This window comes from Podarcis gaigeae (genome assembly GCF_964106915.1).
Source record: "Podarcis gaigeae genome assembly, chromosome: 7".
NCBI classification, from domain to species: Eukaryota; Metazoa; Chordata; class Lepidosauria; order Squamata; family Lacertidae; genus Podarcis; species Podarcis gaigeae.
In genome coordinates, this window is record NC_139683.1 from 24,436,029 (window position 1) to 24,459,169 (window position 23,141).

At 42.9% G+C, this 23,141-nt stretch overlaps 2 protein-coding genes and 1 long non-coding RNA gene across 3 annotated transcripts; 2 read left to right on the top strand and 1 right to left on the bottom strand.

Moving 5' to 3' along the window:
* The first annotated feature begins 31 nt into the window (after window positions 1-31).
* Window positions 32-9,806, top strand: RIDA (reactive intermediate imine deaminase A). Its single transcript, XM_083749863.1, has 6 exons — window positions 32-268; window positions 5,065-5,170; window positions 6,134-6,188; window positions 6,960-7,028; window positions 7,864-7,919; window positions 9,091-9,806. The coding sequence occupies exons 1-6, from the start codon at window positions 204-206 to the stop codon at window positions 9,157-9,159; spliced, it is 420 nt and encodes a 139-aa protein (XP_083605989.1). The 5' UTR covers window positions 32-203; the 3' UTR covers window positions 9,160-9,806.
* Window positions 9,807-11,269: 1,463 nt separating this feature from the next.
* ERICH5 (glutamate rich 5) lies at window positions 11,270-22,301 on the bottom strand. Its single transcript, XM_083749850.1, has 4 exons — window positions 21,906-22,301; window positions 16,566-17,054; window positions 14,969-15,076; window positions 11,270-12,532 (listed from the first exon to the last, which is right to left on the bottom strand). The coding sequence occupies exons 1-4, from the start codon at window positions 21,994-21,996 to the stop codon at window positions 12,510-12,512; spliced, it is 711 nt and encodes a 236-aa protein (XP_083605976.1). The 5' UTR covers window positions 21,997-22,301; the 3' UTR covers window positions 11,270-12,509.
* On the top strand, window positions 15,087-15,994 carry LOC310849562. The gene is made up of 2 exons (XR_014566980.1): window positions 15,087-15,201; window positions 15,723-15,994. It is a non-coding gene; the product is annotated as an uncharacterized lncRNA (long non-coding RNA).
* Window positions 22,302-23,141: the final 840 nt, after the last annotated feature.

The window sequence follows — 23,141 nt, forward strand, 5'->3', positions numbered from 1 at the left end:
GACTTAAAATACTTTAAAAAACCCGCGTGGTTTCAGAGCTGGGGGCGGGGCCTTAAGTTGCTAAGTGGGAGGCGGGGCCGCCGTTGGCTTTTGGGGGGCGGGGGCGGGGCGGAGTGGGAGGCGGTTAAAGTTCAAGCGCAAAGAGCCGCCGGCTTCGTTCATCCAGCGGTCCGTTGAGCGAGGAGCTGCTGCTTGTTGCTGCCATGGCCGCCTTAGTGAAGAAGATCATCAGCACCGCTAAAGCTCCGGCTGCCATGGGCCCTTACAGGTAAGAGCAGTCTTCCTCCTCTGTACGTGGACTGCAGTTCACCTACGGGACTCGCTGCCACAAGATGGGCAGATGCCAGCGGCTTTAGAAAAGGAAGCGGGGGGCGGGGGAGGTTTCCAAGGAAATCCATGGAGGAATCAAGAATGGCCACTAGTCACTGTGGCTAAATATTCCAGGAGCAGAGAGAGGCATCATATGTCTCTGAATACAGTGGTTACTTGCTGGGGGGGGGGTGTTGCTAGGCTCTGCAAGCGTGTGAAAAATTCAGGAAGTAAGACAAAGAGCTTCAAATCGCCCCAAATCTGGGAAGGGCTACTGTATGTTTAGAAGAAAGCAGTTCTTCACCCAGCTCGTGGTAAAACTATGGAACTCCTTCCTGCAAAGACGCAGTGATGCCCACCAACTTGGATGAGATGGATTAATGGATAAGGCTTGCCAATGGCTACTGGCCATGATGGCTATGCTCTGCCTTAATGGCCAAGGGCAGGGTACCAGTTGCTAGAAGGGTCCTGCTTGGATGGTGAATCAGAGGGGCCTTTGATGGTGGAACACTTGCATTGTATGCAGAAGGACCCAGGCTCAATCTCTGCTGCGGATATCAGGTGATGGGAATGACCTGTAGCCTGAAACCCAGAGAGCCACTGTCACTTAGAGTAGTCAGACAAATAGTCTGTCTTGGTATTTGGCAATTTCCAGTGTTCTTAAGTGCATTGTTAACTTGCTGTGCCCCAAAATGTGAGGGGAGATGTACTTGTTGTTGGTGTTGGTGTTGTTGTTGTTGTTGTTGTTGTTGTTGTTAACAACATAATATCTGCATGTGTACAGCCAGATCAATTGCTTGGGTAAAGGAGTAATACTTTAAAAAAACCTCAGTTCAGCCAAAAAAGGAATTGGCTGAAAGTATTATATTCACATATGTGAATACCCCAGATGGGTGGGGTATAAATAATAAATTATTATTATTATTCACTGAGTTCAATACCTCAGTTGTAGTCCTGGGTAGAGCGCTGTCTTTAACTAAAAATATTACTTCCTTTTAACAACCTGTAAAAATGCATGATGATAGCTTTTTCTGGCCTCTGGAAAATTTCCCTCAGGGTGACACCTCAGTTTGGCATTCGTGTCTTTTTTTTAACCACCTCCCTGTTGAGGGATGAGGGAGCTACTAATCCTTTCAATTTTTAATAAGGATGTGAATAACTTTAATACATTTCAAATTTATTCATAAGGCAACCAGAGGCAGGTTGTCATCAAAACCTGAATATATGTAAAGCTTATTGAACTCCTCAAATGGAAGATGCTGTCCTACGCTAAGCTGTTGTAGTAATCTGTCCATTGAGTAAGAGCTGGTTTGCCATTACTGCACTTTTTAATCATTAACGAAGAAGCTAGCTAGACTAAAAGTTTAATTAGTGTAAAATGAAAAAGGCCAAGGAGTCTCTCTTCAAGGCCAAGTCTGGAGTAAGCTGATATACCTGAAGAAGGCATGTTAATAATCTTTAATGAGACTTCAATATTGCAAAAGATATTTTCTTCCCCAATAATAAGAGCTGCGGTCAGCTTTGGTTTCTTAGTTTGTAGTTTCTGTTCTTCACAAACTTCAGCATCTGCAAGTAAAGCTATTCTTTTGCATCAAGCAAGACACCAGTTTTAGAATGTGTCATGTTCATAATGTACATACTCTGAGGTGGTCCTGTTCCTAGGTTGTAGTGTTTAGTCATTTAGTTGTGTCCGACTCTTCGTGACCCCATGGACCAGAGCACGCCAGGCACTCCTGTCTTCCACTGCCTCCCGCAGTTTGGTCAGACTCATGTTTGCAGCTTCCAGAACACTGTCCCACCATCTCGTCCTCTGTCGTCCCCTTCTCCTTGTGCCCTCCACCTTTCCCAACATCAGGGTCTTTCTCAGGGAGTCTTCTCTTCTCATGAGGTGGCCAAAGTATTGGAGCCTCAGCTTCAGGATCTGTCCTTCCAGTGAGCACTCAGGGCTGATTTCCTTAAGAATGGATAGGTTTGATCTTCTTGCAGTCCATGGGACTCTCAAGAATCTCCTCCAGCACCATAATTCAAAAGCATCAATTCTTCGGCGATCAGCCTTCTTTATGGTCCAGCTCTCACTTCCATACATCACTACTGGGAAAACCATAGCTTTAACTATACGAACCTTTGTTGGCAAGGTGATGTCTCTGCTTTTTAAGATGTTCCTAGGTTGTAGTCTGCCATTAATAATAGGTTTGGCCTAGATGAAGGCCTCCTTCCCCTGTAACACACAGTGGCAATGAGTTTGCATCCGATCTTAAAAATGGAAAGTGTAATGCTGGTGGTTAACAAAAGAGGTTTAAAGACTGTCTCAAGGAAAATCTTTTAAAATGTAGTATAAACTCTGACAACTGGGAAACACTGGCTTGCGAGTGCTCTAATTGGAGAACAGCCTTTACCAAAGGGTCATGGGCTTTGAAGAGCTCAAACTCAGGACGCAAGGGAGAAACGTGCTAAGAAGGCGGCACTTTTGGCAAACCCTCACCATGATCAACTCCCACCTGGAAACCTATGTCCCCACTGTGGAAGGACGTGTGGATCCAGAGCTGGCCTCCATAGTCACTTACAGACTCACGATTAAAACCGTGTTCATGGAAGACAATCTTACTCGGTTATGAATGATCGCCAAAGGAGGAGGTTGCAAGTGGGTGGGGGGTGCATGTCATGGTCTGGTTGTGGCCTGGATATGGTCAGTGAGCATGGAATGCTGACCTACTGGGGGAAAGCTGTTTGTTGGGAGGGGTGTGGAGAGAAATTGAATGCTCCTTGAAAAACACTGTAGAACCCTGAATAGGAGCACTCTACATTTAATGGCTGGTTTCATCTACATATGCTGAACAATGCTGAGCAGCGGTAATGGGTAGAAAGTAGAAGAATATTTAAGGCACAAGGAGGGGGGGGGACTTCTAAAGTTCTTAGGGAAAAAAAGCTCAACCCCATGTGCTCATCAACGGAAGGGATTTTTATCCTTTTGTGTCATGCACTTGGCTTTGTTTACCAACTTGTAACCATTAGTCTAATTTTTAATGTTCTGCCCCGAACAGCAGAAAGGTTGGTTCCAGGCTAAGCTTGCATCATTTTAGCTTGTTTGAAGGTGTTCCCATTTATAATTGAGTGTTGCAATCTGCTGTTCCAAATTAGTTGGCTAGCGCACCATGTATTTAAGAGAGGCCAATGTTCACTGAGTTGCATGTTAAAGGAACGTGGAGGGCGGTGTCCTTGAGCATTAAATTTGTGCTGAAACAATGCAGTTAAGCGCTTTTTAAAATTTCTTGGGTGTCCATCGTATACTGAAACTTGCAGATAATGTGGTGGTTCATGGATTTCTGTCACTCTGACTGCAAAAGTGTGGTGATATGGTCCTCTCAGCCTGAGTGTTCTTAGAATTGGTGTAGGAATTGGAGTGACCAGCAGAGCGTTAGATTATAATATTTGCAACTGCACTGGTTCTGCCAAATAAGAAACTTTTAAGCCTCAGAAGGGGAAAAGAGAACTTGAAATCATATTTATAATCAGTGGCAGATTGCTGCTTTCTGCTTGGATGTTTGCCAGGTGGCAGTGGTTATTGGCACCAACTGAACAGGCATGTAACAAATGCCCAGACTGCCATAAAGCTGTGTGACCCAACATCCTATAGCAAAACCTACCTTGATGAATCTGTTTATATCCTGTCCAGCATACAATATCTGTACCAATAACAGCATTTCATAAAACACAATTGGTCTCGTAAAATACCAATAAAGACAGTATGCAATGCAACCTTGAGTAAACTGCAACAATGCTAATGTCCAAAGGCCTGAGTGAACAGCCTTTGTGTTTTAATCTGGCGGCTGACTGTCTGCAGTGTAAGTGCCTGCTGAATCATTATGATTATTAATTAAATATCTTTGTTACTTACCATTAGTTTCTTTGGCTTCCATCCAATACTGTAAGTCTCACTGAATTCAATGGGACTGACTTCTGAGTAAGGTGTGCCTAAGATTGCATCATGAGTTGATTTGGAAAGAGAGCTTTATGGCTGTTTAGTTGTAACCTGCAAGTTTCTAGTACTTTATTGGGGTCAAAACTGCACGTTATGTCTGTAACTGTAGCCTGATTTTTAGATAATTTAATGGGAAGCATTCACAGGGCGCTGTAATCTTGAGCAGAGCATTGGGGGAAGATCCATCTTTCCTCAAACCACTCTCCCACTCAAAATCCCCCTCCCCTTGCTTTTTCTCCCTTTGGATCAGGATTCTCAGCAGCTGGACAAAGTTATATTACATGAGAATTTAGAATACTGTAGCTAACTTCAGGACAGAACGAAGAGCAAGATCTTTCTACCACCCAGAAGACTGAGATGTACTGATGCTTATATGTTGAGGATGAAGTCAAGCTAGACTTGTTGAAGACCTTTCTGTTCATTCAGACATTTTCAATAACTCATGTAGGCTGGTCCTCCACGGTATTCAATTAAATCAAAATGTTTTAACTTTGAGGTCAGGTTTTGGTTCCTTGTTGAATTCATGTTGCTTTGGGTTTAATGGCTCTCTCTCTCTCTTTTTTTTTTTTTACTTGTTCATTATAATCCAACCAGAGAAATTTATGCTGTGGAGCTGCATGCAAACGTCAAAAATAAACAAGCAAGCAAGCTCATGTCTAAGTTATGTATGGGAAATCTTTGGGAAACCAAAATAAAATACTTTAAGATAGCAAAAAAGTAAATCTCTTTCTTTTTCTTGTTCTCTCTCTCTGTTTTGCTCTACTACTGAACCTTAGCCAAGCAGTGTTGGTAGACAGGACCATGTATATCGCAGGGCAACTTGGCCTGGATCCCTCAAATGGACAATTTGTACCTGGAGGAACAAAGGAACAAGCCAAGCAGGTGAAACACCATTATTATTCTGACAATGAGTCTGATGTCATTATTCATGTAGCATATAAATTAAATCTTAAGGGCATGTCTGCAAGGTTCAAAATAGAAGATCAGGTGTACTGTTTCAACACAACCAGTCCTGGGAGGTTGGGAGCTGGGTCCCACTTAACCACATAGCTGCCAGGGACCATTGAAGATTTTGGTGTTCTGCACCGAGGGATACTGGATGAAAGAGTGCCCACGCTTTTCAGGACCCTTTTGGCTTACAGGGCTGAATAAGAGCACACATTCTGGGCCCCTATTTTCGGAATGGGGAAGGCATTGGGGCCCCTATTTTGGGAATGGGGAAGGCTCTCAGTGGTAGAGCATCTGTAAAACATCCTAGGAACAATCCCCAGCATCTCTCTGCAGGGCTGGGAGAGACCCCTGTCTGAAATCCCAGAGAACCACTGCCAGTCAGTGTAGACAGATGGTCTGACATCGGCCCTGTGTGACAACCAGCTGCCAAAAACATTTCTATGTGATTTGCATTAATTTTTTTAAACAGTTGCATTTTATTTATATTGGTGGTTTTGCTATTTTATTATTCTATCTATTTAACTCGCATGCTGCCTGGAGGCTGATTGCAACAGGTAGTATATATTTATTTATTTGTATAAATAAATAACTGACTAAAATTCCAAGGTTCTTGTGCACATAGTTGCCACTGCAGAGAAAGCTAGTTTTCCTTACGTTTCATTGAAATTCATGGAACGTAGGCTGGTTGTGACTTGACTTGTAAGCACAACTCTTTCTGGATGAGGGCCCTGGTGATTTAATATTTTGCTGTTTTGTTTGTCATTATAAATTGCTGGTTCCCACCCTGTGTTTCATGACGTTTTAAAATAGTGCATATGTTGTAACCGGCTGTGACTCCTAGGGGTGAGGTGTGCAAATCCAAATAAATGACTCAAACCCATTTTGTGTGTTTAGGCCCTTCACAATATTGGAGAAATTCTGAAAGCTGTTGGCTGTGGGTATGACAATGGTGAGTAGAAGCTATGCTAAATGAGTTACTTCTGAATTATCTTACCTTGAATCAGAGAGGAAAAGGAAGTATCTCTACCTTGTGAGAGACAATGACAGAGGTGGGGCTGCTGTGAATATCTGCAGGATTGGAATCAAGAACATTCACTCTTCTCATATTTACATGACATCCCATGTCGCTTTACAAAAAATAATTCTGGTTGATACAAACATCTTACTGAGCCCCCATTTTGGTGGGTTTTAGGATTTTGAAAGTTCTTACTATGTCACCTTTATTCTTCATGTGAAATTCTGAATTAACAGGTACCAGCAATCTGAACTACCTCCTGGTTACTATTTAACAAAGTATAAAAGGAGAATTCCCCGGTTCCAAGATCTAAGTTTGGGGCAAGTACTCTTTGGTGAAAAAATCCCAGCAGAATTTTAAAATCACAAAATATGCAGAAAGTAAAGCATAGAAATATAGGCTGGAAACATAAGACCTTTAAAATCTGCCCTTCCAAAGTTTCCTTCTTCCCCACTTCCAAACTCTCCAAAGGTCAGATTCATGAGCTTTTCAGAAAAAGTTGCACAGGCAGTAAAACTTGGCTTAGGTACAAAGTGGTGAATGTTCCTAAATTATTGATATAGGAACTCAAGAATGGCTGATACGAGCCATGCGGTTGAGCTGGAGCAACCAGCTCAAACCATAACACATGCTGAAAAATTGTTATAGTTTTTTAAAGCTTGATAATTGGGAATGGAGTTTAAAATACCATTTTCTCATGTATAGTGGTGAAGACTACTGTGCTGATGGCTGACATGAAGGACTTTGATGATGTGAATGAAATCTACAAGCAATGTAAATATCGCTACAGCTCTAACGCTTGTGTACCGCCAGCTGTACAAGCAACAATGTTTTGCCCTGTACAAAACATGAAGCAATGTGGTCTCCACCAAGATGGCTTCAGCTGACGAGCGACACAGAATGGAATGAGAAAATCCAGATGGGGGTGGGGTGTGTGGAAAGAAAATTGTTCTGTTTTTAATGCTCATGCTCTTGTGAGCCCTTTTGTTAAAACAGTCTGTGAGCTGCTTTTTTTGTAATTGGTTATACCCAGTGCTAGGCCCATGGACATAACTTAGTTCCATTAGTTTCTGTGTGTCTACTCTGAGTAGGGCTTAGTTGGATTCCAGCCAGGCACTATCACTAGAGGACAGCAAAGAGTGGGCCTGGTGAGGAATTATGGCCTAGTGAAAATGTTTATGGGCCTGGAGGGCTGAATTTGACCCCTGGCCTTGACATACCATGACATACAAACAAAGCCCCTCTCAAGGACAGCTGGATTATACAACCTGTATAAATTATGCAAAATATTTTTATTTTGCTTTAGTTAAGTCAAATGAAGAGCTTTATGGGATTTCAGTGCTCTGCTCCTTGATTACTGAAAATTCCTCTTTCTTGTAAGGCATCGCTTGGCATTTCCCACATATCTGTAAGCTTTTTCTTGCCTTAAGGCTTAAAAACTTAATACTGATTCTACTTCCTGTGGTTGCATAGTACAAGAATACAGATAGCCTGCTGTATCATTGGTGAATCTATTTACCTAACTCAGCAAGCTGCTGCAAATGTAAGCAAAACTCCATATTTCATGTTGTCAATGTAATCATGGCAATGTCTTTTCTATTCTACTCAGTCTTCAAGGGCAACTTTCCAGCCCGAGCCGCTTACCAAGTTGCTGCTCTGCCAAAAGTAAGTGCTGTTCTATTTCTACAAAACAGCTTCTATACGATTTCTTGCAGATAGAACTGCTAAAATTATTTAGACACAAGGACTTTAAAAACTTACCAGTAATTTTGAGAATTTACAGAAAGGAGCAGGATATAACTGAGAAGCAAGCCCCATTGAGTTGAGTGGGTTTACTCTCAAGTAAGGGCGTATAGGATTTCAGTTTAAGAGTCTTTTGGCACCTTAAAGACCAATAGACTTATTGCGACATTAGCTTTCATAGACTGGAGCACATGTTTAGAAGACATGAAGTGTAATCCTAAATGGATTTTTTAGAACCAAACAAGCATGAAACTTAAGAGACAGTGTGTGACAATTCCATGTAAAGCTTAACGTATTCAAGATATGCTTTGTGACCATTTATAATAGCACTATCAGGAGTCGTTGTGAATGGCTGCAGTGCTTGTATACATTTAAGCTTTGCATAGAATTCTCATAGACAACAGCACCTCTCACATTTTTACAGCTTTTACGTGGCATGAAGGGCTGCAAATTTTATACATGCCCCCTCCAGCAAGTGGAAGTGCTTTCTATTACACAGAAGCCACCATTGGCATATAGACCCTTGGAGTCTAAGGAGGATTAAATTGGAATGGACACAAAGCTGTGGAGTGCAAAAGATGCCTACACTGATTTTATAATGCAGTTGTTTAACATCGGCCGAGGACCCACATACCTACGGGACCGTCTCTCCTGGTATGCCCTGCGGAGGACCTTAAGGTCCACAAATGACAACACTTTGGAGGTCCCAAGTAGCAAGGTGTTTAGATTGGTCTCAACTAGGGCCAGGGCCTTTTCAGTACTGGTCCCGACTTGGTGGAACACTCTGTAACAAGAGACTAGGGCCCAGCGGGACTTGACATCTTTCTGCAGGGCCTGCAAGACAGAGCTGTTCTGCCTGGCCTTTGGTTTGGACTCAGTCTGACCCTTATTTCCCTCTCCTAACGGTTTTGATCTATGGGCTACTTTTAAAATGAGGCTGCATTTTAAATTGCATTTTAACCTGTATTTTAAATTGGTGGGTTTTTTTTCTATTATGTTTTTATTGTAATTTTACTGGTGTTGGCCTTCCTGAGCCTGGCTCTGGCCGGGGAGGGCGGGGTATAAATAAAATTTATTATTATCTTCCCTACAGGGTGCTCGTGTGGAGATTGAAGCTATTGCCATCACTGGACCTCTGCAAGATGCCCCACCACGACTATAAATTTAGTTGTTCTTGGTATTTCCTTTCCACAGGATCAGGAATGATTTGTGTAGGGAGTTCAGTTCTGACACTGGCTTCATATAATGTAGTCAAATTCAGGACTGGGATCCTACATGAATTCTTCTGGCAAGGATCCTCCTCCCGCATCCCCTTTCTACTGTGCCATAAATGCTCTGAGCCCTTGCAGGATTTGGTACACATGAAGCTCATTAAAGATCTGAATACTTGGGTACATCTTGGCCCTTGAAGTAGTATTTTGAGGGAGACTGTGAAATAGTTTATAGAAAAAATTAATGTAGATTCATTCCGTAGTGATTAGAAGCCAAGATAGCATTCTTGCTATGCACTACATTAAGCAACCCTACCCATAAAAATGTTTGACGGAAAGACTATAATGGATTCTTTCGGAATACTGTATTGGAGGTGGATGTTAACTTTAGATTTAGCCACTTTGAAAAACATAGTCTTGGACTTCTGTCCTGACCCCATCTGACTTACTAAACAACCTAATGTTGATGCCAATTTTATACTGAGGGGATCTTTTGAGGTGTTTTGTATTTTTAAATAACATTACCTTCAAAAATAGCTAATTTTAATTAACTTTGTGGTTGTGGGGGTGTTACATAATAAACCAGTTGCATAAAGTATCAGATTTAGACTTGTTTCTTCATTCATAAATAAATGTGTTTGGGTGTTTAAATTGGACCTTCTATTCCTAAAAATACCACACAGAAATAGGCAGCAGTGAAGGCCAAGTCGCAATTCGGTCATTCACAGTGACACTTCCAAGCCAAATTATATATTTCTAGCCTTAAGAATTACGGTACCTCTGTAGCAACCAGTTACACAAACCAAGCATGGAATGCAGGTGTGAGAAGAATTTAAGGAGCTTTTTTGAGCACTCCATATTACCTGCAGTTAGTATGGGACATGTGCTCTTAATTTGTACATGTGCTGAGGCAAATGCATTAAAAATGGCAATAAACTATTTTCTTCCTGTAATTATTTAACTCTGAAGACTAAATGGGCAGATAGTCCCTTCCATCACAAACATGCAATCCAGCTTTGACGACTACTTCACCAGACTGAACCCATTTGGAGAGAGGAAAATTATGTACCGGTGGCAACAGAAGAGAGTCTTGGTGCTGCCATTATGAAAGTTGTAGGCAAAATATTTTAGTATGTATGTGCCTAGAAGTGTGAGTGGCCTGAATACCCCACACTAAAGCTTTTACATAGAAGTATTGCCTGAGTAATAGGGATGCGGGTGGTGCTGTGGGTTAAACCACAGAGCCTTGGACTCTCCGATCAGAAGGTCGGCTGTTCGAATCCCCCAATGGGGTGAGCTCCCGTTGCTCGGTCCTTGCTCCTGCCAACCTAGCAGTTCGAAAGCACGTCAAAGTGCAAGTAGATAAATAGGTACCGCTCCGGCGGGAAGGTAAACGCCGTTTCCGTGCACTGCTCTGGTTCGCCAGAAGCAGCTTAGTCATGCTGGCCACACAACCCGGAAGCTGTACGCCGGCTCCCTCGGCCAATAAAACGAGATGAGCGCTGCAACCCCAGAGTCGGCCACAACTGGACCTAATGGTCAGGGGTCCCTTTACCTTTTTATTGCCTGAGTAGAAGGATAGAATTATCTGTCACAGCACTACACTGTTCAGCATTTTCAAAAGCTAATGGTATGTTACAAAAATCTATCTAAAAAGCCCCTTAACAGGCCTCCCAGGACTGGGTGAGCTCAAACTCTTATATGCACCTATTCCTTCCTTCCAGGAGATATGATAAATACCCACCTAGATTAAAGGAGTAAAGCTTGTCAATTGCTATTCCGTGGTGCATAACAAGTGCACAGAGCAGACTCCTCTGTGATAAAAGTGATACTGATTGCAAACTCCAGCAGAGTTTCAGGAGCATCCTAGTATAGGAACAGCAGGACTTACCATGCTAATACCTAGTTATCCATCAAGTCATGGACACTGATAGCATGTAAGTTACATGATCCTTACAAAAGGAAATGTATTGCAAGTGGTTTTCGTTTCCGAAGGTAAAGATGTGAAACACACAATACATAAGCCTATCGATATTAGAATAGAGAATTAGTTTTCATGCAGACATTCCATAAATGCTTTATTTCAGTGTTAAAATTACCATTTTATAGACTACATGAGGCACAAATCCCAACCATTATCAAGTATACCCCAGCATAAAACAAAGGTTTCCTGGTTCAGACATAAGGTGGGTGAAGATCAGCTCTGCTCAAGTTTACCCAACTTCTCAAAAATATGCAACCAATAGATTCACACTAAACGTCTGCAAAGTTCTTGCTTTTTATGTGAAATTATTTTCTCTCAGCTATAAGATTTGCACTTCAACGTTTCTCTTTGAAAAAGACTGAAGGGTTCACTTTTCATAATTACTATCAAATAACAGGTTTATAAAGGCAAATAGAATTCATATACACTTTGGGGGGAAATCTATAAAGTGTTCTAGAAGTACACATAATTACACACTAGAGGCAGCAATTCATTTGGTTTATACTTTTACTTTAGTGTGTGTTTTCAGGAATTGATTAGAATTTTACAGATTTAAAATTTAACATTTTCATTTTAACAGAAGTGCTACCACCACAATACAGTAACAGTGTATGTTGCTGTTGTGCTTATCAGTAATTTCTTTCTAGAGTGTACAGAATTGCTTGTTTTGTCAACAGGTGACAACAGTTATCCTGTGCTTTCAAAGTGCTTTCAAAGTGCCATAATTACATGCTAGCTCTCATCCCCTGAGTGCTGGATTGCAGTGACTACCTTCATTAGTTTAAAAAAATAAGGCATGAATTGATGCATCTTTCCAGATTGAACCAAAGCAGCAATATTACGCTCCAATATCCATACTTGTTTTATGTAACAAAATTTACTTAAGAGTTGTACTGGTACTCATGGCTGCAACATTACTAGAACCTAACCATGCTCAGACACTTTCATATCTAGCGCTTGGAGAATCTCCATGCACCCAGTTCTACAATTTATGGGTGTCAATACAGTTTGCCCTAGCAATTTATTTATTTTAACTGAAATACAGTAGATGAAGTTATTGATTTGCAACACATGATTTCACTTAAATGGAAGTTTACAGAAGGCACTCTATGGCAAACATGAAAGGTTAACACATTGCAATTCCTCAGTGTCTTGGCAACTTGACTTCCCAAAATAAAATCATTAAAATGGTTTCTCCCCTAGTGCTCAGAAGTGACAAGTCCATACAAGCTTCTATAAAAAACCAGATTATATCAAAAATCACAGTGCTAATATCAATTGAGCAGCCAAAGATGAAGTCCAGGCAGAAGCCACGAGTCACTCTTCATTATTTGTAGCTTCTGCAATATAAAACAAAAACAAAACCTAAAATTTTAAAAGTGGCAATGACTTTTAGACAAATATATTCTAGGAACAGTTCTTGGAAAGGAAGTCATCTGTATGAATCATATGAAGATGCTTCTGCTGTTAATATTTAGCATGTCAGAACAATGCAAGTAAGGCAGTAAAGCTTAAAGTGGATTATTGGGAAGAATCAGATCTGATGAAAATGGTGATCCTTTCTTTACTGGAAATAATTGGGTATTAAATTTATAAAGGTTGGAGAATCTTTTTCAGCCTCATGGCTGCATTCCCTTCTGGGCAACTAGGGGCAGGGGGCACATGCCATGCCAGGACAGAAGCAGAAGTAGTCAGAGTAAACAATATAAATTTTACCTTTGTACAGTAGGCTACTTTCTGCACATGCTTGTATACTCCTTTCTATCCTCAATCCAGGCTAGCAAGTAGTTTTTATTACAGTTGAAGGACATGTTCCAACAAGGCAAAAAATACTTGAGGGTGGTACAAAACATGGCTGGAGAGAGGTGTGGCCTGGGAACATCTCCCAGGCCTGAGGTTCCTCACCCTGGTCCATAAATACATACCCTATTGACTCCCAGCATCACACAGCAGCTAAACAAAAGCCAAATGGGAGTGCTTAGCAACTGGAGGGTTGAAAGGAGCATGTACAGAAAGGTCCGTAAAACAAGACAAAGCCGTCTGAGCCTCTGTTGACCAGTACTAGGGCTACCTGATGCAAAGTGTTGCCATATGATAAAACATTTAAAGTTCACACTTGTTGAGTCATCTTGTGCTTCAAATTGATTTGAGAAAGCAGATTCAATTAAAGAAAAGAAATCTTGACACTGGTAATTTGAGTTTGCAAAGAGTGAGCAATGCGGGAGAGGGGAGGGTTCCAACTATTTCTTATTTGCAATTCTGCACAACTCAAAACAGCAAGTTACTAAATACATATACGTGTATGAGAGAGAGCTAGGAAGACAAAACACAGCTATCTCTTCATGGGCATATTTATGCACAGGCACTTCCTCTTCCCACTATAAGAAATTCCAGTAATTATATCAAGCATTTCTCCTGGGTGCTATGATGAGCTTTTAATTGCAGACCCTGGTTTCCAAAGCAGTAGGGGGCCTTCAGTTTCACAGAAAGGAAATCTCCACCATCAATTAAGATTGAGGGAAATTAAAGTGCTGTAATGTTAGATCTGGCCTGAGCAATGAACCCTTTTGCCTGCCTTTTCATTTGTTCTTTTGTCTCTAGTCAAAACCTGTACTTTGTTTTGTCCAGTGAGTGAGCTTCTGAACCCTACCCATTCCTCACCTATTATAACAGAAATCCGAGAATGGGAAATCCCAGAGCCATGGTAGCAATCTGATCATCATTAGAATGTGTTTGGCAAATAGTAACTATGGAATTAAATGTGTATAATTAAGCTTCTCATTTCTCACATGTGCATCTTTTCCAAGTCTATTTTTAACTAGCTTATCTGCTTCAAATGGCTTGGGGCCAAAGTAGACGAAAGCAGGTAGTGGTAGTCCAATTTTTACAGCAAAAGGGTTCACACAAGTGCTACAATAGCCACTGTGCCCTGCTGCTAGCTTCCCTACAGTCTGACCCCTCCTCAAAGGACTTTTCTCTACAGCTGTGCAATTATGACAGAAGTGAACCCAGCTGAAGTGAAGGCTTTCCAAGAGGGTTGTAGAGTTAAGTGGCAGACAGACAGGCTCTACTTTCCCCAACCGGCTGCCCTCCAGATGCTCTGGACTGCAGCTCCCATTATGGATGACCACTGGTCATGCTGGCAGGAACTCATTTGGAGAAGGCATCATCCCATGTCCCTACTGCCATTTTTAAACAAAAGCTGACAACCTCTAGATGAGGTTAGAGCAATCCTAGACACACAGACCAGGGATGAGGAACCAGGTTTTTTCCAGATACAGTGGTACCTCGGGTTACAGACGCTTCAGGTTACAGACTCTGCTAACCTAGAAATACTACCTCTGGTTAAGAACTTTGTTTCAGGACGAGAACAGAAATCGTGTGGCGGCAGTGGGAGGCCTCATTAGCTAAAGTGGTACCTCAGGTTAAGAACAGTTTCAGGTTAAGAACAGACCTCCAGAACAAATTAAGTTCTTAACCCGAGGTACCACTGTATTGCGAGGCTACAGTTCCCATAATCTTTGGCCACTGCTCGTATTGGCTAGCGGCAGAAGTCAAAGTTCAACATTTGGAGGACTACAGATTCCCCATCTCAGAGTTAATCCTACACAACCTAGGCAGATTTAAAAACAAGCAGCTACCTGCAGGACACCTTTTACATACCTCTATTTAAATAATGCAGGCAGCATCCAGGACGTGCCAATGAAAGGTTATGAATACGAATACAGCATTTTAAACTTCTAATATATTAGCCCTTTGCTCCTCCGTCAACATACCTATCTCTGTTGCTGCCGTAGCTTCTCCCATTTCTTCTTCTTTTGTTTCAGAGCCCTCACTTACTGCATCACGGTGCATCTCAGTTTCCTTCTTTTCTCCTGTCTCACCTGGAACAGTAACCATAGAGATCAAGCCAGGGAACACTGAAAGAGTATTGAGTGCCCTAGCAGGTTCTGCACTGATGGCTGGCACCCTTTGGAACTGGTAGAATGGAAGACAAGAGAGGCCAAACGTAGGTAGAGCCAATGACAGGCAAAACCAATTAATTCCAGCTTTGTCCCCATCCTCTTCCTTCTTGCAGAGTTCTATAAAGGGCAAACTTAAGACTGAGAAGCTACCCCTGGGGCTGATGGTAAGGAGGCAGGCAGGTGGCACCTGCCTGAAGCTGGTGGGGCAATGCTCCATTTGTACTAATGAAACAGCCCCCACTGATGCTATGGGTGTTCTTAATAACATCAAAGAAGAAATAGTTGAAAGCACAGGAGACATGCAGCACTTGCCAGCTGATATAAATGTATTTGCCACATCAAAGTGTACCTACCATTGTCCTCTGTGTACTTTTAGAAAAGTTGTTGGTGAAATAAGTAACTTAAGTCGTATTACTAAACTTCATACAAAAGATTATATGGTTTTCATCTGCCAGCATTCCACGTGTCAAGACATGTACGTCCATGTAAACAGAATTTCCATTCACCCATGATTTTGATGTTTTTCAAACCATTCAGTAAATGAATACTACCTTGTTTCCTACAGCCTGCATTTTGCAGAAATCCCACTGCACGTACCATAAAAGTGGTACAGAAAAGATTCGTCATGGGAAATGGCTATCATAGCTAATAGCCACTCAGCACTAGGTATAACTCTTGATATGTTCAGATGCAGAATACCTACAGCTACCAAAGGCCACAGCCAAACAGCATCTCAAAGGGGAATTTTCCTGGTGTGATGGGAGACTGATAATGGACAAGATAAACACTTGATGTAATGCAGCAAAGCAATTCTAAATAAATACTATTACCTCACAAGCAGACTGAAACCAATAATAGCGTTGTATTTTTGGTTAACTATTATACACATCGCAATAATTTTGACTGGACTGATTTGGAATTTAGTAAAAAATTGTAAACCACCCTGTGATCTCTGGATGAAGGGCGGTATACAAATCTAATAAATAAAATAAAAGAGAAACAAGTTACTTTGATGTCAGAATGTTCAGATCCATTACCAAATCAAAGTACAGTCGCCTTTGTGCCATTTGTCTTCTGGCAATATGCACCAAAGAAGGGCTTTCCCCACCCACTCTCTTGTTAGCATCTCACCTAGCATAAATAATTGCTGGGGGCGGAGGAGGAAACTAAGTATATGAAATGGGAGAACAAGGAAACAAAACAAGGCAACAATTGGTGGCACTGACCTCAGTTATTCAGAGGGGCCCCTTTTAGTCTAATTATTTGTCAAAGCTACACACAACTCAAACCCACAGGGCAAGATTTTTGCCCTCATGTACCTGCATGCAAAAAAATTCATTACAATCGGTGGAATCTGCATACAGGTCAGAACTTGGCCTTCTCAGTCTGAAATAGCACAACTTATTACCCTCAGTCTGTTGTTGTTCTTCATCCACTTGCAGCTCCTTCACAATTTCCGTTACAAGACTCCTAACAATTTCCTCAGTTGCAGGCTCAGCTGTGCCTGTCTCTGCTGATTCAACAGGATCGGGCTGACTGTCCTGTACAGTTTCCGGAGGCAAAGTGTTGGCAGTTTCTGTGGCAGCTTGAGGCTCACCAACCTCTTCGGCTGGTATCACAGGTCGAGGCTCACCGGCTTCTAAAAGGGAGACAGGCAAACTTTTGCTGAACTTCTCTTCCGGCGCCACTGGTTGAGGCTCTGTGCCTTCAGGGTCGACTCTTTGACAGGTAGAAAGGGCACAGTTGGTGATTCCAGGGATCAAAACATCCGCTTCCTCTTCAGCAACACCCTTGCTTAGTTTTGCTCCATCCGAGCCCAGCTCCACTTCTTCCATTACCCCAAGTTTGGTCTGATCAGAAACGGTTTCATTTTCAACTGCGATGGGCAAGTTGTCCTCTAATTTGGGAATGTTGATGAAGCAAATAGAAAAGAAGAACACAAATTATTACTGAGAGCAAATCTATAGGATATATATATATATATATATATATATATATATATATCCCATTTATCCATACAATTAACTGTTCTTCTGTAAACTTGAAGCCACCCATATCAAAGCACACCTGAAAGAGTAATTTCTAGGAGTGGCAACTACACCACCAGAAGCAACTCTAGGGCTACTTTTTCTTTTTTGATAGTGTGGTTATCAGTATGCATGTTAGCTATAACTTCTAATGAAACATGTAGAATGCACTATAAGAAATTCAAAACAGAGTGGCTCAATTGTCCCATTCAGTCCTAAATTTGGACAAAACAGAGGGGTGCATAAAACCTGCCCCAGTATTAAAGTCAGTAGGAGTAAGCCCACTCCAAACCAAGTACTTTTACTGGTCTCCTTCCATATGTGAATAAATGTCGTTTATTGCACAAAAACTACTGTTCTTTTACTGCAGCCAATACAAGTGGACCAGGCCTTCAACAATATAGACATAAAGCAATGCATAACCTCCTTCCTCCACAGGTATCTTGCATCTCATGATAGCAGCTATTTCACAAATTATTGAATGAACATGTCAAGTCATTTAGTTCTGACGCTTAGAAGCAAAAAGGCAGAGTGTTCATGTTGTAGCCTGAAAGCAGAGGTATGTATAGATGTTTCTGTCCCTTACCCACCCCAACAAGTATGAATGGTAATGATAAGCACAGTGTCCCACCCAAATTAATTTTGACAAGTTAACTTATTAAACCATCCTACAAAAACTGTTTTAAATGAAGAAGCCTTAAGGAAACTCAGGAAAAAGCTTATAACTGCAGAATGACATGTTTGTTTCCTGGTAAAATGATCTCACCAAGAGTACAGCAGAATTAGTTACATGCCTTTATATATTCAGTGGCCTCCTTACCTTCCACTACGTAGATGTGTAAATCCTTTAAAAAGAAGATGAAGGCCTCATTAAGATTTTGCCATATGTGTAACTAATTGCCAAAGCCCTTATTTGTCCAAAATGCCCAAGGGAAATAATTTCAATTTTAACCATGGGGTTGATATTTCCCCCAGGATTTTTTTTTTTTTTGCTCTTTTTGAAGTTAGATTTTTAATTTTATACTATAGCTTTGCCTTTGTCCATCTGTCGTTTATTCACACATTGAATATAGTCCACAAACTGGTGAATAGTGGATTTCTCACAAAATCAGCATAATATATCCCTGACTTGCAGCCTCCAAACCACAAACAAAGTCACCCCATTCTGGACCAGTCACAGTTTGCACCACCTTCAAGGCCAGCATATAATGGCTGTAAAGCTCAGAAGTTAACCACAGTAAATTTTTAGACCAGTTGTAAGGAACTGCATTGTTTAATAGAGTTTTGTGTCACATTTCAGTCTCCTGTGGCATCATTTTATAATGCAATGGAATCAGACAAGCCACTTCATGCAGGAGAGAAAGGTAAGGGACCAATTGCTTGATGCGGCGAAGGTGGAAAAATGTCGCCTTGGCTGTTGCTGTAACTTGTGCCTCCATGGAAAGGGAGGCATCAAGGATTACACCCAAACTCTTAACGGAAGGCAATGGCACTAATTGGGCCCCCGCAAGAGAAGGGAGTTGGTCCCTCATCCCCATGCCATCCCGACCTAGCCATAGGACCTCTGTCTTCAAAGGATTTAGTTTCAATCGGCTCCCACGAAACCATCCAGCCACAGCTTCCAAGCATCTGGTCAGTGTGTTCGGGGCCGAGTCAGTGTGGCCATCCATCAGCAGATAGAGCTGAGTGTCATCAGCATATTGGTGACAGCCCAGCCCAAAGCTCCGGATAATCTGGGCAAGGGGGCGCATAAAGATGTTAAAAAGCATCGGGGAGAGAATTGCGCCCTGCGGCACTCCACACACCAAGGAGTGGCGTAACGACATTTCCCTCCCTAGTGCCACCCTCTGTCCCCGACCAGAGATTAAAGAGCACAACCAGTTACGGGCTATGCCCTGTATCCCCACGTCTGCAAGGCGGTGGTCCAGAAGATCATGATCGACCATGTCAAAGGCTGCTGACAAATCTAAAAGGATCAGCAGTCCTGACCCGCCTTGATCCAGTTGTCTACGGAGATCATCTGTTAGGGCAACCAGAGCCGTCTCCGTCCCAAAACCAGGACGGAAACCAGACTGAAATGGATCTAATGCCGATGTTTCCTCCAGAAACCTACCAAGCTGTTCAGCAACTGCTCTCTCAATTACCTTACCCAGGTATGGAAGATTTGAAACTGGGCGGTAATTGGATAGGTCTAAGGGATCTAATGAAGTTTTTTTTTAAGAGTGGACATACCACTGCTTCCTTCAATTCCCCTGGGAATGTCCCCATGTCAAGGGACAAATTGATAATTTCAACCAGGGGGGTCCGCACAACATCTGGACACTCCCTAATCAGCCAAGATGGGCACGGATCAAGGAGGCAGGTGGTGGGCCTACCAACTTGGAGGAATCTATCCACATCAGTAGGGAGTATCCGATCGAAATGGTCCAACACTGGACCTGAAGTCAGTCGAGAGGCCTCCAGTTCAGCCACTGTATCTAAATTGGCAGGGAGGTCACGGCGGTGCAACAGGACTTTCTCCGCAAAAAAACTCACGAATGCCTCACAGCTGTGGGTCGAATTTGTGCTTAAATTTGGTTGTCCTCCTAAGGACGTTATTGACCTAATTATTTTAAAAGGTTGTGCCGGGTGAGAGCTAGCGGATGCAATGGAAGCTGCAAAGTAAGATTTCTTAGCAGCTTTCATAGCCATCTCATAGGCTTTCATAAGCGTCCTATAAGATGTTCTTGAGGCTCCGTCACGAGTCCGTCGCCATACTCACTCTAGCCGTCTGAGATCCCGCTTCATTTTCCGGAGCTCCTCAGTAAACCAAGGGGCCCGGTTTCGACGGGGTCGCAGAGGGCGCTTAGGCGCGATCTCATCAATGGCTGCCAAGAGCCGGTTATACCAGTCCTCAACAAGGTCATCTAATGAGTCGCCAGGAGGAGCAGGGTTCCTTAAACGTTTATACTACACACAAAATCTGGACTCAAACAGAAATATGAAAAGCTGTTTATTCCTAGGTCTGTTTTAACAATGCCAAGGCTGTATTGTGTTACTGGACATTAAAACAAAAAATTAAACATAACTTTTTCATGTGGCATTATATCAAGGAGTATCAGATAACTAAAAGGCCTGATTAAGAAATATATACTTTTAAAAAGCTTTATTGAGAAGACTGGCATGTATCAGCATTTGCACATAATGCATTATCTACAAACTATGAAAGCCTGAGAACCTTTTTGCAAGTGTAACCAAGTATGTTTACTTAAAAGTAGGTCCTACCATGTTAACTGAGGTTTGCTCACAGGGAGGTATACACAGAATAATAACCCAAACAATATACATCCTCAGTGTGTCTTGGGTGTAAACGCTATTTGTTTATATGCAAATTTATACACAACTTCTTCTCAGGCAAGTTATGCGGAGTTTCAGTACAGCTTTTTTTTGAAGCCTGGTTATAATTTATACTGGAGAGTTAATACCTCTTAACTCTTAGCAGTCCAGTTTAACACAGGCCGGTAGACTAGGTTATTAAAACAAAATATCTGCCAAACTTACATAACAATGACACAGCCATATGTAGTTTATCGGTAGTTACAAAATAGGCCCACAGCCCTATAGTTGCTTATTTAGAAGTAAAATTAAATGCACTAGCTCCTATGGATCAGGATGAATATTGCCAGAATGGCAATTTTAGCACTAGAACAAGCCAAGATAAACTAAGGTGGGAAGTGGGCTCCCCCCACCGCAACTTTTGATTCTTTTGCTTTCCTCCATTAACCACAGAGAAAGTAAAATGGAGACATGGGGGTAGGCAAGAAAAGAGGGAGCAAATTTAGGGTTCTATTCAACTAATTGTTTCCTCAGAATAAACCCATTGAAATTAATGGACCTGAAATTAATTAGCCATGTTCATTATTTTCCATGAGTCCTCTCTAAGTAGGACTAGTAGGGAATACTACCTTACAGATTTATGGACTAGAGGTTAAAAGTATCTTCCCATCTGAAGATAGCAAAGAATGCAGAAAGGATAATCAAAGGAGGACTGTACCTGCCTCTCTTCTGGGTGTATAGAAGGAAACAGAACTTGAGCAATGCACCTTGTTATATAGGCTCGAGAAAAGCGGAATTCCCAACCCAAAAGAACAGGTGTGGCGACCCTAACAAAAATACGGCTCCAAACGGTTTTGAATCCTCCTTCCCTCCCCGCACCAGATTCAACTCTATTATAAACTGAGCGCCTCTTGCTACGAAAAGAATATTGCGACACCTTAAAAACACACACACACAAAAACCGTAACACACCGTATACAGTATTTCAAACACACAGGAGCCTGGGAACTGAGGTTTGCTATGGGTGCTGGGAAATGTAGCTCCGTGAGGGGAAAACCACATTTCTGCCCCTTCCTTACAAACGTATTACGGCTGGAGAGGCTTCCTTTGATGCACGACGCGCAAACCCTCGACTGAGCGGAACATATAATAAAGGTTTCACGGGCACATAACTCCCAATATTACAAAGGGAGCGAATATCAAGCGGGAATTAAATTAGGTGCTGCTTTTACCATTAATTACTACAGGGGTTTTAAACGCTCCCCACCCCCCACCCCCAGGTGTGCTGAGCCCGCGTCCCCTGCCTGCTCGGCTTTCCAGAGCAGCAATTTTGTAAGGGCAGGATAGAAACTTTTTTTAAAAGGAGAAATAATAAATTGCCAGCATGGAGCCTAAGGGGCGCTCACCGCATTTCTGCAGCCCGTTGGCGTCCGGAGACTTGGGAGCCGGCCGGCTGCAGTCCTTGACCTGTGTCTGAGCGCTGCTGGAGCACCCCATTCGCGCGGCGGGACCCCACTCCCCACACCGAGCCGAGGCAAAGAAGCGGGTCTCCCGGGGCGGCTCCTCCGCGGGAAGCCAACCTGCCGCTCCGCTGCGCCGAAGGGAATGCGCGCAGGTGTCTCCTCTCCCAGGCGCTAAAAAGGGGGGAAAGCGGCGGCCGCCGCCCCCCTGCTGAGCTGCGCGTGCCGAGGAACTTCCCTCTCATAGGCTCCCGCGGGAGTGTTTATCGCTCGAGCTCGGTTGCCATGAGAACGGCGCGCGGCCAGGGGTAGCCGAACACGGGGCGCTCCAAACTTTGGGCATTCTTCTTCGCACGGCGCAGGCGCGGCGGGAGCGGGACGGGCGCCTCGTGGAGGCTCGGCGGGGCAGAGCCCGGGAGGTCCAGTGAGGTGATGGTGACATAACGGGGACGGGGCACGCCGCTGGTGTCGCTTTTTAAAATCGCAAGTGAACGCGGCAGTAGGGCCTAGTGGGCGGCTGCCTCCTCTGTTTGCTTTGGGCTTGCCTCCCCTGCGACCAATATAGATATTAAACAAGAGCAGGGAGATAAATCGGTGCTGGGGGCTGATGTCCGGGACCCCTTCCAGCAGGGCTGGCTCCCCACAAATTGGAAATAAGCGATCCAATGAATATGATCCCCTGAGAAGACGTGGTGGGACTGCCTGGTGTTGCCAGGCCCAGACAGAAGGGGGGCCATATGGGCCATTTGGCCCTGGTCTCCCATTACAAAGGGGGCCTCGGTCAGCATATTTATATTTTCATTTTGTCTTTATATGCAGATATGGTTCAAGCCTTGAAATAAAATTATCTGTCAGCATAACTTTTGTGAAAATTATTTATAAGACTTAAGTTATCCCTAGGGTAAAAAAAGGGGGGGCACATTATCTACCTGGCCGGGGCCTCTGCCTGGCTCTGCAAGGGCCTGGGTGTTGCTGAACTAAGACTCCCAGGCAAGCCTTGTTTGCTGGGGCTGGTAGGAGTTGTACTTCAAGGACAGTAGTAGAGCCAAAGGCCCCCACAGCTGAGCTATACAAAGAGATTCCCCCATGCCCTGTAAATCCTGAGTTTCAAATTACCAATTGCACCCCTGCCTCTCAAAATGTGTGTGAAGCAGCTATAAGGCTCCCATGGTGGGTTTTGTT

Excerpts from the sequence above, each read along its gene's own strand:
- RIDA (XM_083749863.1), top strand. The coding sequence starts at position 204 with ATGGCCGCCTTAGTGAAGAAGATCATCAGCACCGCTAAAGCTCCGGCT. Across the intron at positions 269-5,064 it reads GCTGCCATGGGCCCTTACAG|CCAAGCAGTGTTGGTAGACA; the intron begins GTAAGAGCAGTC and ends ACTGAACCTTAG. Across the intron at positions 6,189-6,959 it reads TGGCTGTGGGTATGACAATG|TGGTGAAGACTACTGTGCTG; the intron begins GTGAGTAGAAGC and ends TCTCATGTATAG.
- ERICH5 (XM_083749850.1), bottom strand. The coding sequence starts at position 21,996 with ATGGGGTGCTCCAGCAGCGCTCAGACACAGGTCAAGGACTGCAGCCGG. Across the intron at positions 15,077-16,565 it reads AGAACAACAACAGACTGAGG|GTGAGACAGGAGAAAAGAAG; the intron begins GTAATAAGTTGT and ends TTACTGTTCCAG. Across the intron at positions 12,533-14,968 it reads TACGGCAGCAACAGAGATAG|AAGCTACAAATAATGAAGAG; the intron begins GTATGTTGACGG and ends TTTATATTGCAG.